At 39.3% G+C, this 15457-nt stretch overlaps 2 protein-coding genes and 1 long non-coding RNA gene across 3 annotated transcripts; all 3 read right to left on the bottom strand.

The window, feature by feature from the left end:
• Positions 1-1168: 1168 nt before the first annotated feature.
• Positions 1169-5290, bottom strand: LOC144040450 (uncharacterized). Its single transcript, XM_077554630.1, has 4 exons — positions 4642-5290; positions 3616-3771; positions 3447-3500; positions 1169-3101 (listed from the first exon to the last, which is right to left on the bottom strand). The coding sequence occupies exons 1-4, from the start codon at positions 5201-5203 to the stop codon at positions 2839-2841; spliced, it is 1035 nt and encodes a 344-aa protein (XP_077410756.1). The 5' UTR covers positions 5204-5290; the 3' UTR covers positions 1169-2838.
• Positions 5291-6419: 1129 nt separating this feature from the next.
• On the bottom strand, positions 6420-7372 carry LOC144040057 (uncharacterized). Its single transcript, XR_013289624.1, has 3 exons — positions 7286-7372; positions 6924-7032; positions 6420-6663 (listed from the first exon to the last, which is right to left on the bottom strand). It is a non-coding gene; the product is annotated as an uncharacterized LOC144040057 (long non-coding RNA).
• A 792-nt stretch (positions 7373-8164) lies between these two features.
• LOC144040563 (histone-lysine N-methyltransferase set-1-like) lies at positions 8165-11043 on the bottom strand. The gene is made up of 6 exons (XM_077554850.1): positions 10977-11043; positions 10735-10897; positions 9258-9302; positions 9069-9125; positions 8395-8448; positions 8165-8251 (listed from the first exon to the last, which is right to left on the bottom strand). Exons 1-4 carry the CDS (start codon positions 11041-11043, stop codon positions 9119-9121), a joined length of 282 nt encoding a protein of 93 aa, XP_077410976.1. The 3' UTR covers positions 8165-8251; positions 8395-8448; positions 9069-9118.
• Positions 11044-15457: the final 4414 nt, after the last annotated feature.

Here is a 15457-nt window from a genome sequence, read left to right as displayed (position 1 = left end):
CCCTTAATAGCTCTGAGCAGTGTTCATGAGATGTATATATGTACTACTAAAAAAAATTAAAACAATTAAGGGAACACTTTGTTCCTTTAATATTTTTTAGCAGTTACAATTAAATCAACACATTCTTGTTTTTAAATATTTAATATTTTGAGTTTCATCCACTTAAATCGATCAGTCAATTTTAGCCCATTGCACACAATTTTTGCGCATGTGTGTAGTGAAGCATGGTGGTAGAGACATCATGATTTTGTTCTTTTCTTCAGCTTCAACTGGGGCTTGAGACAAGACTTATGACCAGTTTAAAAAACACTTCTCCTAGAAGAAAGCCAACTCCAACAATTAATTTGGAATCAGAGGCACTTTAAATGGTGTCAGGTGTGTGTAGACTCCAATTTAAAGTTTTATACGGAAGCATGAAGCCCCCAATGTGAAATAAACATTTTTGATTGGCAAATATGTTTAAACATATTTGCAAGTACGTTTAAACGTATTTGCATCTACATTCGAGTGAACATGCGAATATGGTCGAACTTACTTTCAAGTATGTTTAAAAGTATTTGCAAATATGTTCAATTTGTTGACTAAATCCTAAAAACGGAATATTTATTTTCCCATAATGCCGCAAGGTATTAAGTACAAAAATGCTAATTTTAGCATTTGGCCTCCATTATACAAATATGTTTCAAAATTAAGGAAATAAACATTGTTTAGTTGTAACTTTGATTAGTGTACATACAGTGCATGATTTCTGTTTGGCATATTTTTCTATAATGCCACGAGATATTGACTTGCGCATGCGCATTAAGGGGAAAATTGTCAAATGGAAGATTTATTGAAAAAATACTCTTAAATACTACTGACACCACTTTGGGTCATGTGTGCATTGAGTCCAATTTAATATTTTTTTATGGAAGCATGGAGCTGTCAATATGGAGTAAATATTCAAATATATTTGCAAGTATGATTCAATGAACATGTAATTTTTTTCAAATGTACCTGCAAATACATTTGAATGTACTTGCAAGTATGTTACTACCTACACACACACACAAACACACACACGCACACACACACACACACGCACACACACACACACACACGCGCGCACACACGCACACACACACACACACACACACACACACACACATACCTGTTTATATGGTATAGACTGACAAATTTCAGAAACAGGCCCGGTGGTGATTTAGGTTGACACACCTTTTAAAAGGGTTTAGAATGATGGGAGTAAGGCTAAATCACTTCAAAAAAATTGAGAAGAATTTAGCACCCTTCAGAGCTTAGAAAAGAGGTTAACAACCTGAGATATCAGACCTGACAAAATGGTGGTTTGGGACGACACTTGAATTGTGGTTTACAAGGACAAAACAGGATTAAGGTGACTTTAAAGGGACAAGGTAGTCACGCCCCCCACCACCCAAAATTAACATAAATACACCACCTGACACCACTATGCATTAGGTGAACAGAACCAAAAGAGAGCAATTGGATATAGATGGATGATGAATTCACCCCTGTAAGTGTTTCTTCATGACTAATACAAAAAATACGACAGTAATGAGCATCAACATTATTGAGACTTTAAAAAGGCAATTACCTCACATTTGCAGCCACACAAATTAAGACGCAACTGCACAAAGAATGTAGGAAAGTGTCTATTTAATGACACAGGCTCCTTTAAACCTCAGAAATTAGCAACCCCACACTAACCAAGCTGTAATATCACAAACGTAAAAACATACAAACGCAATCTAAATTAAAGTAAACACAGATGTTTTATTAACAAGTATGACTGGTCTAGACACTGTACACTGTTTTCTACAAAGTCCTTTCTAATCAAGGTGTTCCGAGCCACTACGCACTACGTGTTGGTGTGCCATTTTTATCCTACTGAAAATCCAGAGCCTTGTAGTTTAATATTCCAATATAGAGTTTATAGTAGTAGTGATAGACAGTGCCGACACCATACTGATTATTTGTAGTCAAAGAGGCCAATAACCACATTTGGAGCTGATAATCATTTGTAGCAAAAGAAAAAAATGGGGTCAAAATTAATATTTTTTTAAATGTTGAAATGCTATTAAGCATGTTTATAACTTTCAAATTTGTTTAAGGCTTTTAGTTTAATTTTAAACATTAAGTTTTAAAACAAATTGGGCTATTTGCTAACAAAAAGTGCTGGGTGCTGCCAGGGTCATTAGCTTGTGTTAAGGTCAATTGAAAATTAGGCAAGTAAATGGGGTACAGTATATGCCACGGGGGAAGCGGGACTTGCAACTTCCGCAAGTCACACACCTACGCTGATACCAGTTATTGTAGCGCCATATAGGCCGTGCCCCATACTCGCACTTCCACCCTTATGTTGCAACAGTAACCAGAAACAGCGTGTGTGTGACCTAGTCCCACCTCCTTTGTGGCATATACTTCAGATCTCCCTTAAGATTTTCGTTTTAATTTCTAAGAGAAAAAGTGCAGGGAGTTCTTAGTGTCTGAAGCATTAAGTGAAAATATAATTAAATACATAAATAAAAAGTTCCCAGAATTTAGTTTTAAATGAAACTCTCATGCTGGTATCTCACTGAGTGATGAATGCTTGGGTAAATAGCAAATTTGTTGTTTTTTTTGTCACGGTTCATATAAGGTTTCAGAAGATGCTTGCAGAAAGTGAAAAACTGTCTGAACATGTTAAAAAAAACTTTGCAACAGGAAAAACTGACAAGTGAAAACTGAACATTTCTGCAACCTTTTATGAATCCCGACAAAAACTCCAAATTCTCTATGTTCGCAAGCATTCGTTGCTTAGTGAGATACCAGCAAATGGGTTTACCGTCTCTTCTGGGCCTGCCTTTTGGCTGTGGTTATTCGGTTTCTCACAAAGTCTCTAATATTCTGTACAGTCCGTTGTGACAGCACAGGGTCTTCTGCCCGCTTACACTGGCTGCATTCAACTTTGGAGGCAAGTTTTCCTTTTTTTATGTGGCTTCCAAAATGTCGCATCACTGCAGCGACCTCGGCTTTGCTCCACATTTTCTTTGGCTGTCTCCTTCCCTCACTTTCTTGATCAGCATCGTCTTTTCCTGAGAGGACTGTAAGTAAACAAAACAAAAAATACATATATATATATTTACAGATACTTGAACAATCAGAAGGTAAGTCTAACTAATGTCACAGATTATTTGTCAATTACAGTGGCTGCAACACAAAAACAGGAAGTAGATAGTACTCTCCACAGCCATTATTTATGGACTAATGCAGGCTATTGTGTGGCTGCAGGATGGCAAAAGAAAAGACCATTACCGACTGCATCTAGTCTTAAGCAGTTACGTGACTTTATTTTATGTTTTTTTTTTTAGCTCATTTCATTGCTCAGGAGGCCTTACATCATTGCATATTTTCATAACATAATCTAAAGACCCTAAAGCTTGTCTTACCGCCAGTTGAAGGGACTGTGTCTCCTACTGTAGATGTCACATGTGACAGCTTATCTGGTAAAAACAAAAACGACGTGTGAAAATTGTCTCATCAACAAATACTGATACCGGGCGGCCTTTGTTGCCCCGTCTGCTGAGAGAAAATTTGTAAAGTAGACAGAGAACCTACCTTGGCCACCAGAGTTCTGTTCCTGCTCAAGGATCGTAGAGTCTGAGGCTGGATCCAGGTCTTTGCCATCTTCACAAAGTGGTCCTCCGACCTCTGTGTCGCTGCCCTCTGAGTCACTGCCATCATTATTTTCATTCTCACTGAATGATAAGTTATCTAGAAAAAGATAGTCATAAGAAAAGATCAGTGAGACATCAGACCCCAAGGCCTCAAGTTTTAGAATTGTTCTGCCAATTTAATAATGTACACACAATCTCTTAAACTCCTCCACCAAATACTGAATTTTGTATCAACACTGATGATAATCTAAAATTACTCCAAACTATCCTGGAGGGAGTTAGGGAGGCATACAGAACATTAAAAAAAAAGTTTTCTAGTCATAAATTTCAATGGCAAACATTTCCTCACATTTCAGCATAGGTGACCTTGTTGACTGATTAAACACCAACATTATGTTGTACTGTGTACAAGTTTAAAGCAGATAATGTGATGCTATTTAGATAAATACGTTGCATTTGCTATAGAAAAACTAGCTGTAAGCTGTAACAGATGCAAGATGGAAAGGATGCCACTCCTTAGGGGTGAGAGCGATAATTGTTTTTTTTTATGCATCAATCGTTGTATTAAAAAAAATTCTGCTTCGATTCAGAGTTACCGGTATTAAAAATAGATTTTTAAAGTTTATATAAATTAAAAAAAAAAAACACTGTCGTCTTCTGCATATTGCACTGGGAGAAGTTAAACATTTGTTACAGCAAACGCTGCCATTGGCACTTTTTGAAATGTGTGTTGACACACTATTGTAAACCAGGTTGCCTAGCCACTTTAATAAAAGTCAGTGTGAAATATAAATCTTTGCTTTTCCTTGAGTTCTGCAATTGTTTTAAAAATGTACCAGTGGTTTACATTAGCTATGAAATGTAAGCAAATGTACTAATGATGCATCTAAAGCGAATCGAATCTTGAGGTACCCATATTTTCCCACCCCTGATAAACAGGACATCATCTGACATTCTGAACACTCACCTTCAATTTCAATTTCATCCAGAGATTTACCCTGTAGACCAGAAAGCTCTCCTTTTTCTATGGATAAGAGCAGTTTTGAGATCTTGGCCAACTGCATGGTTGGGACCGGCAACCTATAGAAATCCCTATGGACTCTGATATCATGCCCCAGGAAATCTGCAACCTGGTCAAGTTCATTTTTTTTCAAATTCAGTATCTGTGTGAGTGTGGCGACATGTTTTCTAAGTTGTGTAGATCTGAGGAGCTCTGGCTGTTTAGCTCCACACAGGCTTGCGTAAATACGCAAGCAATCACATCCTCTGTAGTATGTTAAAGTTTTGGGTCTTCCAAATAGAAAAATATTCTCATCTGGGACACCACACTCCTTCCTTTTATTGGTTAGAAGTGACAGCGCTTCTACCGTAGATGGTGCAAGAAGAACCACCACCTTTCGCTCTCTTTTCCCAACAAGTTCTACTCTGGTGAAATAGTTGCACAACCTTTGCTCGAGCTGAGAAAGACCCAAGGCAACATCTTTGTGCAGCTTTGTGCTGTCTCTCTCATTAAAACCTTTGCTGAGCATTTTTGAAACTTCTCCAGCGCGTCTCCGATTAAAAACAATTATTTGTGCTAAAGTAAGTTTCGCAAGCTCAGCATAGTTTTTCGGTGTTGCTTCCTCTACCAAGTTACTAACAGCACTGTCAACAGTCTTCTGAAGGTACTGGTGAAGTACCTGGACATCCTCCGTAAAGGGCAGTGTTGTTGGCTTATTATACTTGGCACTGCTCAGTGTGCTCAGAGCTTTGTGGGAAATCAACTCACACCACTTGGAGGTATATAGTTTCCTAAATGTTTCAGTTTCCTTCACCAGTGTTGCATCTTCTGCCATTAGTGCACGACAATGAATGATGTCGCAGATTTTGTTTAGTGTGTGCCCCAATTTCAAAGCCAGGCTTGGTGTATGGTAGGAGAGGCTTTCTTCGTCAAATCCAGCAACTTGCTTCACTGCTTGAACAACTGTTTGAAAGTTTGAGGGCTTTATGGCTTCCTCCAGGCTGTGTACAGAGAAGTTTGCTCGCAGACATACCAGCAGTCGTCCCACTTCTCGGAGCTTTTGTCGAATATGTTCGTACTTTGTGGGATCTTGACCATGTTTATTGTACAGGGACTGGGCCAAATGAACAATAGATAGGTCATTTCGTACAGCAAGGCCAATCTCATCCGTCTTCATTGTGCTAAGAACCTTCCACATTCCACTCGAGAAGTGTTGACTGAATACGGTATCTTGGGCTGTAGCTAAACACAGAACTCTGGCTCTTCCAGCTTGTTTATCCAGATTGCAATTTTCTGGCCTTAAGGGACATCTTCGGACATGTCTCCACAGATCTTTGCGTACGTATAAGCCCTGGCAGTGCATACAATGCACAAAGTTTCCAGCCACTGCAGTAGATTTTGGCCTCCTTTTCACTTTTAATTGTCCATTTTCACCTTGGAGTATGGCAGTGTTATGTTGAAAGTTTCCTCTGTTTCGCATTTTTTCAAACAAAGTCTTGCGCTCCTGAGAGTGATCAGGGAGGTAAAATGCATATGCAACTTCTGGGTGAGACATGTGTACTTTCAGGTGGCGAGTCAGTCTGCTTTGTGGCTTACCACAAACAAAACAGTAATTTCTATTGGTCAAATTAAGATGTTCTAGAGATTTTTTATCTTTGTTCTTCACATGCTTATTTGATGAGTCTTTGCTAGAAATTTCTGAATCTGACGTTTTGCCAGCAATGACATCTGTGGGCAAACATTTTGATGTGCCAGCTTCATTTGGAAAATGTGTGTCCAAACTGTTAGAGTTGTTAGTGGGTAAGGCTGGTATTCCTTCCCTCTGTCGCACTTTAGACTGATTAGGCACCAAAGTCATGCTTGAATCTGAATCATCATCTGAATCAGGGACATATTCACTTCCAGAGTTCTGCTCCTCATCCGAGTCTAATATTTCATCGTCTCCTTGCTTCCGTCTGTAGCAGGACAGATGCCAGACTCTTGAACATGCTGTGAACAGAGTTAGAAAATGTTGGGTCAAACAAACAGTGCCAGTTACAGTTACAACATAACTTCTTTAAACAATTTTCTTCTCTGTACCAATCAGTGCTGTATTTTTATATTGTGTAAGAAAAGTTGCCAGTAATTAAATTGTTACATCATGTCCACAATGCAGACAACTGTTCGGTGGCCATTTGCATCATTTGTTTGGTTTCTGGCTGTATCGTCTAAATTTGGACTCAAAGCAATGCTATCAATATATGGTTTACCTTTGCATCTGTATCCAGTCCATGTAAAAGAAGATATAGGTCCCAAGCATAGAACACACTTGTCAAAGGCTGACAGTGTTGAGACCTCAAGAAGGTGTTTCCAACAGTCCTGGGGAGGGTAGGGGGTAATTTATTTAGAAAGTGTTGGCAAAATATTTATTAAGCATGTGGGATTGCTAGCAACAACAAAAAAAAACTTAGATGAACAAATATGTACAAACTGACTTCAATTATCAAGCATCCAATGAAGTTTCTCAGAGCACAAAAATATTGCTGATGACTTGACATGCACAGGAAACAATTGTTGAACGTTAACTGTAATTGGACTTTAAATAACACTCATTAGAGATGAAGTAATTTACCTTTTGAGAACTGGTCTGTGGCTCAAGTTCTGGACTCAGGTCACCCTGGCACAAGGTCAATGTGGAGTCACTTGTCTCCATCATGTACTGAAAAAAAATACAGAGACAATACACACAGGTGTAATCACAGACAGTTTGATTACTACAAATTCACTGAAGTTGCAGAAATATGCATGAGCGCCAAACTTTGACAGTTTTTAATTGCCAGATGGCGTTGAAATTCATTTAACAACCACGTACTGTATACCTGTTCAATATCTTCAACCTCTAAGGGTTGGGCTGACCTTTTTGTGTCGGAATGCTGCAAAAGAGACAGGAAGGAAACATTAAACATAGACAGACCTTCATAAAGACAACGCTTTACATTACGTTGCTGATTCAGAGTGATGCAGGATCAAGAAACACTGAGTTTATGTTAGGTCATTTAAACAACAGCCTACCAAGTATATTGATATACTGTATGTATAGTGATTCAACTCCACAGAAAGGTGACATTGGGTGACTGTGAGACTTAAAGATACAATGAGGTTAAATGTCCCTCTAAACCATGAGATTATGTGAACACACACACACAAGTAGGTGAGTGCGACTCAACTTCTACAGCAAATGCTTTCTCGGCAAAAGTCAGCGTATGCCAGTGTCAGTCTATGCCATACTTGGACACAACACACATTCAAACCTATGGATGAGGTTGTGACTTAAAACTTGAACATACTATCACGAAATGTGTCAGTCCAATACACAATAAATCCAGGTGATAACACACACACACACACACACACACTCGGTCTATTCAAAATATGATCAAGCCTAGAGCACTGCAAACAATTATTGTAGTTGGATGCTAAATGACAATCATTAGAGGAAAACATAATTTACCTTTTGAGAACTGGTCTGTGGCTCAAATGCTGAAATCAGATCACCCTGGCTCAAACTCATTGAGGAGTGCCTTGTCTCCATCATGCACTGAAAGAGAAAAATACAGAGACATTACACACAGGTGCCATCAGACTGTTTTGTTTCAAGTTGCAGAAATATGCATGAGCGGTAAACTTTGACAGTTTTTAATTGCCAGATGGCATTGATATCCATTTGACAACCACATGTACCTGTTCAACATTTTCAACATCTGAGGTTTGGGCTGACCTCTCTGCGTCAGAATGCTGCAAAAGAGACAGGAAGGAAACATTAAACATAGACATACCTTCATTGAGACAACGCTTTACATTACGTTGCTGATTGAGAGTGATTCAGGATCAAGAAACACAGAGTTTATGTTAGGTCATTTAAAAAACAACAGCCTACCAAGTATATTGATATACTGTATGTATAGTGATTCAACTCCACAGAAAGGTGACATTGGTTGACTGTGAGACTTAAAGATACAATGAAGTTAAATGTACCTCTAAACCATGAGATTATGTGAACACACACACACAAGTAGGTGAGTGCGACTCAACTTCTACAGCAAATGCTTTCTCGGCAAAAGTCAGCGTATGCCAGTGTCAGTCTATGCCATACTTGGACACAACACACACACACACACATTCAAACCTATGGATGAGGTTGTGACTTAAAACTTGAACATACTATCACGAAATGTGTCAGTCCAATACACAATAAATTCAGGTGATAACACACACACTCAGTCTATTCAAAATATTATCAAGCCTTCAATAAGTTTTTCTGTACACTAAAATATTACTGGTGACTTGATTGAGCACTGCAAACAATTATTGTAGTTGGATGCTAAATGACACTCATTAGTGATAAAGTAATTTACCTTTTGAGAACTATTCTGGCTCAAACTCATTGAGGAGTGCCTTGTCTCCATCATGGACTGAAAGAGAAAAATACAGAGACAATACGCACAGAAATGATGTTTGATTACAAATTCACTGAAAGTGCAGAAATATGCATACAGTTTTTAACTGCCAGATGGCGTTGAAATCTATTAAACAACTACATGTACCTGTTCAACTCCGGAGGGTTGGGCAGACTTCTCTGCGTCAGAATGCTGCAAAAGAGACAGGAAGGAAACAAACACAGACATGGATGAGTGGTAAACTGTCTGTTTTTTAAGAGTTAAAGGTGGCGCTAAAATCCAATTAACAATCCCGTTGTGTACTTTTAATAGGGTTGTCAAAAGTATCGATACTTTTCAAACACATCATATCCGGATACAATATCACTTTATCAATACTGCAGCGTCAGCCGTGCACACTCCACTAGCATCACTGCCTCGGCAGATAGGCTCCCGCACCCAGGAGAGCCCACACTGCAACCTTGCTTGTTCAGTTATGTTTTACAGTTGCTTAGTATGGCCAGTGTGGTGGCAGGAGGGCTAAACGTGCCAGTTTTGGTGGACAAGAAAAAGCCAGATGCCTTGTTTTGTTATCAGCCGTTAGCTGGCTACCACGGTTAGACTTATGCTCAGTAAGTGACTGTTGTTTTATTATTATCCATTAGCCACGGCCTCACAGTTAGCATAGTGTGCATTGCTGCTTCAAGTTGTGCCTCATTTTTAGTAAATTCAGGGCTCATATGCAAGCCATGAAGTGCACAGGAGCACATTGACATGCTTGTCTTTAAAAAAAACAAACAAAAAAAAACTTCCAACCGCAAAGAAAATTCAGACCAGTGATACGACAGGCTCAGACAGTCATTCATAGAATAAAGTGGCATTTTTTAATATGGCATATTCTTTCATTTGTTTAAATTATTTATTTGCATGTGAAAAAGTGATTGTCCTATTTATTTTTGTTATTTTAGGATTAGTATATCTTTTGGTATGGTATTGAATGGTATTAAGTATCAAGTATTTTCCTGGGTATCGATATTGAGTTTGAAATTTTAGTATTGTGACAACCCTAACCTGTAAATAGCGTATGGACTGTAAAAGAGCACTAAAAGAGTGTACATGATTTACCTCTTGAAAAGATTTCAGAGCATCTGTGGGCGCTGTAGATGTAGTTTCCTCTATGGTGAGCTTGGATGTGGATGTGTTTTGTCGGCCAGATTCCTGAGGTTTAAATTGACAAACATCATGAGTTTAATTCAGTCAATACTGATTTTCAGATCACTAACCACTCATCACATTCTGATATGATACCTTGCTTCTCCATGGCCAGTCAGAGTCGCCATAATTATATGTAATCTCCTCTCCTGGGTCAATGTCCCGTGTCGCAAATAAACACAGATGGGGCTTTCCTTGCACATTTAAATACTTCATTGTGGAATTTGGGTTGATGTGGTCATCATTGACCAGTCTTCCTAGTGACCCATCCTCTGTTGCTGCATCAACACTTCAAATAGAAAACCAATTATTAATATTATATAGTTAGAACTTGGTAGTGTTGATTCGGGTTTTGACTCAAAGCTAATGAATCTAAACAAATTATGGACTTTTAATATGGACTAATTAAATGGAGCATGGACTTAATACGCACCACCAAGTTCTTCCGTCAAAGCGAAACTCAAACATGAATGCTTTCATTTTGTCATGGTACAATCTCTGTCTCCTCTCACATTCTTGTTTGCTTAGAAGTGCACCACGATATTCTAGCAGGAAGTCTCCTTTTTCAAAAGAAGCACAAGCAAAGACCCCTCTCCCTAGTAATGACAAAAATAATAATGAAGTCAGGTGGAAGATTGACTTTTTAGTTAACTGTTATTGTGAGATGTATCTTACCTTTGAATTCACTGATGTATTTCACATCAAGTCCATGTTTGTCTCTTCCGGTATCGATATAAAGCATTGCTTCTTTTTTGGGATTCAAACACCTTCGCCTTGGCATGTTTTTCTTTTTTAAATCAAGAGCCTCTGTACCCAAAGAAAAAGTAAAGATTCTAAAAATGAAATGATTGTTATAAACAATAATATAAACATCTCATATTTTAAAATCAAAATAATCCTCACAAATCAAACTACAACGATCCAAAGTCTAATGCTTTTCAATGAGAGGAGATGACGTCACCTCGGAATTGTCAATACGTGAAAATGCTCAAGCTCGCTCATTAATTAAGTAACAGATGGCTAAAGATAAATACAAACGTTAGAGAAAAGGGAGTGGACATTTTCCTGCTAGCGCTTTTTTTCCGGCGCAGAATTCGTAGGCCTACTTGTAGTTCTTGCGCGACCCACGGCAAGATAGCTGTTAAAGGCGAGACCCACAACTCTTCTGCTGGCGCTATTTTGCCGGCGCAGAATTGGTACTTGTAGTTCTCTCGCGTTTCACAGCAAAATATAGTGCTAAGAGGCTACCGGCAACTCTCCTGCTAGCGCTATTTTGCCGACACAGAATTCAAACTTGTATAGTTCTCGCGCAGTTCACGGCAAAATAACGCTAAGTGAGCTTTTAAAACTCGGCAAAATATCCGCTTCGTAAAGAAAATTAATCCATCCATCCTTAATCCCAACCGCCTGTCCTAATATGAGATAATCATTATGGTGGAACAACCGTCACGTACGTGTTTAAATGAGATATCTGAATAACCAGCAACAACAAACGAGGCATCTGCGTAAACGAATTAAAAAGGTTCCATTTTCTATCATGAAACCTTTTTAAAACAGCGTAAAAAGTTGCCCTGCCTTGATGAAATTACCTCACCGCAACAAAAATAACCGTGTTCTCATTAAATTGGGTGTATTTACCATGAATATATGCTTGTTACTTACCGTGCAGTTAGTTCTGCGTTGTGTTTGTCTGCATCCCACGTTGACGCGTGTGGCTTTCGCGGGAGATCCGGTATACCTCACGCCCACATTACACGTCATGCCACCGCCCCCTTTGTGTGTACTTTTGTGTGTGTGTGTGAAAGTGCAATAATAAAAAACGGCCAGTAGGATGTCATACACACACACAAAATCTCAGACGAGGGGATTACACTGACAGATCAAAAAATCATATTTATAAGATATTTAGAAATGAATTCATGCATAATTATTGTCCTAGCTGAGTAGTAGGCCCACATTTTTCTCTTTTTACAGAAAAAAACGTTTTTATAGACCCTAAAAAATTAAAAAACAAGTCTTGAATTAGGCCGACACTGCCTGTGTCGCTCTAAACACAAGTGTCAACTTTTCCCAGGTCAAATGTCAGGTCATTTGTCGGTCTAAACCACATTAACAAACGCACACACACACACACACACACACACACACACACACACACACACTTATCAATCAGCACTGCTGAACCCAATCAACCCTTGGCTTGGCAGCCTTGAATCTATTGCCCCCGCTACGCCCCCGCCTTATCCTCGTTGCACTCTGCTCTCTCAACCCCAACCAATTCATGACCGCTAACTACTTTACATATTAATGAATGGCGCTGTTTTTTAATATGCTGCTCAGTAAATCACACACTATTAGTGCTTTGTACTCTGGTTGTGTGTTTTTTTTAAATGAATAAATTGGGTAATTTGTAGAGGGAGCACGCGTGTCAGTGGCATGACAGGTCAATGTCTAGATTTCTTGAGTTTTAAAGCGATACAAGACTTATAACTCATTTTTCAGTATTGGATTAGGCATTGTGTAAAAAGAATAAAAGTGCAAATATCTCTGGTATCTTGTTGAATTCTCTTTTAAACCGATTCAGTATCAAAATAAGAACATGGTGAACGGCATTATCCTGGTCACGTGATCGTGATGATGTATCCTGTGCGTGAACGAGAGCCGCCTTCGTTCATTTCAATGGCAATTTGTTGACGTAATGGGCAAGAGAAAGGCCGTCTTCTATCCCAATTACTGCGCCACATCTAATCAGAGTAAAATACTCAGCACGTCAGGTTTCATGTCATGTAGCATAGCCTAGCAGAGTAAAAGTCACCCGGATGTTTATAAGTCCAGGTTAGGGACCGACCACAAATTACATTTCCAGAGTGAACAATGTCAATGGTGAGTTGACTGGTAATTTGAGCCTCTGTAACACGCTACTTGCAGACACTCCCGAACTTCTACTCGCTAGGCTATGCGCCGGCTGGCTGAATGAGTCGGCCAGTTTCATTTAATTTTTGCTTTCGGCTGGACACACATTTTTGGCGAGTCCTCCGTGGCTGTACTGCTTTTGAAGAAGTGCTTCTTTGCTGTAGGGCAAGGGTGGCCAAGTTCGGTCCTCGAGAGCCACTATCCAGCCTGTTTTCCATGTTTCTCTCCACTAACACACCTGATTCATGATCAGGATCATTGTCAGGCTTCTGCAAAGCTTGCTGATGAGCTGATCATTAGAATCAGCTGCGCTGAAGGAGGAAGACATGGAAAACAGGCTGGATAGTGGCTCTCGAGGACCGAACTTGGCCACCCCTGCTGTAGGGCATAATTCCATCTTTGATGTTTGCCGTGGGACGCAATAAATCCTCATGAGTCTCTTTGTTGTCATTCATGCTATGTCATTCAATGTGTATTTTACGCACGCGATACGTCACGATGATCACGTGACTGTCCAAAATGGCAGATATTGTACTTAATGCAAAATAAATAAATAAAACAAAATAAAAAAAATCATAATCGTTTAACATAAATTGAATTTTTTTTCAGGGAAGAGTTTAAATTAACCATTTCGTAGAATAGCTGGTTAGTTTTTCATAAGTCTTGTATTCCTTTAAAGGTGCTTTACTTGGTTGACGAACTTGACGTTGATGTAACTTTATCAAAAGTTTATTCGCTTGTTTGCTTTACCCTCACACAGTCATGCGGGGAAGCACATGTACAGTCAAGCATGTTTTACAGCAGTCATTATTTCTGTCACCTTTGACAAACAGTAACTGCGTGCAAATACAACCTCACTGTCGCTTAATCTCCGCTCGCTGTCTGTAATCACATAAAAAACGCGAGAGGTGGCAAATAATTAAAAATATTCCCAGCGGCTGCTTTGGTGACTGCTGCCTCACTTTTAATTAAGACGAGGAAAGAGACACACAGACGCCCGTGAAGGCACACACAAACGTTCAAGTTTTGCATTGTCTGCTGTCCCTTAAGTATACACAGGCTTGTGCTCATACCTGCGTCTCCTAACACACACATACACACAACTCATTGAGCGACAGGGGAAATAAAGGCTTGGTTTAAAGAGGACTTAGAGCCGTCCATATCCTCGTATGAGTCTATATTCACTGAAAGCTATGTGTGTGTAGTGGTGTGTTTGCGTGAGCAGGCATGAATGATGAATTTGAGGTCTTTCATGACAAATTAATTTGATCGTAAGCAAGGGAAGAGAGGAAGAGGCGTGAAGGCAAGAAAGAAAAAGAAATAGGGACACCAACAGGCACTGATGTAATGCTCATAATGCCATAAAGCCTTCCAACTGTCACTTAATTTTCACACATTTGGCATCCTGTATATGTCTGCACTCACAAGAACACGACAAAATATGGTGTTTCTTCAAACAGTAGCTGGGGGTGTTTATTCATTTTGAGATGAGACCTTTATTTGTCCTAATGCTTGTAACGGAGAATTGTTAAGGCTCTGTTAAAATGGGATTGCTTGTGTTCTTTTATTTTTAGTTCCTATCAGTACCCAAGTGCAGCTAGAAAGAGTAAGACAACTTGTTGTACTGAAGTTTTTGCAATACATCCCATATGATAAAACAGTGGTTCTTAACTTGGTGAGTCATGCTGGTGATCATGCTACGATGCTTGGCCTATCTGTGCAGCAGGAAATTTGGTGCATGTTGGTTTCTTTATTATTTTAGTCCTTTCATGCTAACTGTGTTGAGCACATAAAGAAGAAGAAGAAAGTGATCGGACAAATATGTGCAATGAATTCACATGTGTAACGATGTATGGTATTCCACTGGTTTGAATTCTGGGGCCTCTGTTTATCTGCTGCCCTTCAGTTCTGTTATGTTTCAGTATTGTAGGGGTTGGATTTTGTTTATTATGGATGTGTTTGTTGTTTTTGTCTGTGGTTGGTGTTTGTCATGTGTTCCTGATTTCTCCCTTTGACTCGTTATGTCTGATCACGTCAACCTGTGTGTTTCTTCCCTTCCCAGTGTGTCTGACCAATCGGTGGACTTTACCTCGGCCTCCTCGCTCTTCCTCGCCACACTTGGGTCCAAAACCACAGCCAACCGTGACAGGTTTCATCTTAAGAAAACAGTGGTGCTTGTGTTAAAGTACTCTGTAAATATAGAGTTGAGTGATATGAATCAGCATCCTGAGTGCATGATTTGC

The sequence above is a fragment of the Vanacampus margaritifer genome, chromosome 20, assembly GCF_051991255.1.
Source record: "Vanacampus margaritifer isolate UIUO_Vmar chromosome 20, RoL_Vmar_1.0, whole genome shotgun sequence".
Lineage (NCBI taxonomy): Eukaryota > Metazoa > Chordata > Actinopteri > Syngnathiformes > Syngnathidae > Vanacampus > Vanacampus margaritifer.
Note: the sequence above shows the minus strand (reverse complement) of the source record. Positions and strands in the feature narration are given on the sequence as shown.

Bases quoted from the DNA above. Each gene is read 5' to 3' on its own strand.
- LOC144040450 (XM_077554630.1), bottom strand. From the start codon at position 5,203: ATGCTCAGCAAAGGTTTTAATGAGAGAGACAGCACAAAGCTGCACAAA. The intron at 3,772-4,641 runs GTGAGTGTTCAG...ATCTTTTTCTAG, and splicing joins GGATGAAATTGAAATTGAAG to ATAACTTATCATTCAGTGAG. The intron at 3,501-3,615 runs GTAGGTTCTCTG...TGTTTTTACCAG, and splicing joins ACAGAACTCTGGTGGCCAAG to ATAAGCTGTCACATGTGACA.
- LOC144040563 (XM_077554850.1), bottom strand. From the start codon at position 11,043: ATGCTTTATATCGATACCGGAAGAGACAAACATGGACTTGATGTGAAA. The intron at 10,898-10,976 runs GTAAGATACATC...TGTCATTACTAG, and splicing joins ATACATCAGTGAATTCAAAG to GGAGAGGGGTCTTTGCTTGT. The intron at 9,303-10,734 runs GTGCGTATTAAG...TCTCTTTTGCAG, and splicing joins TTTGACGGAAGAACTTGGTG to CATTCTGACGCAGAGAAGTC.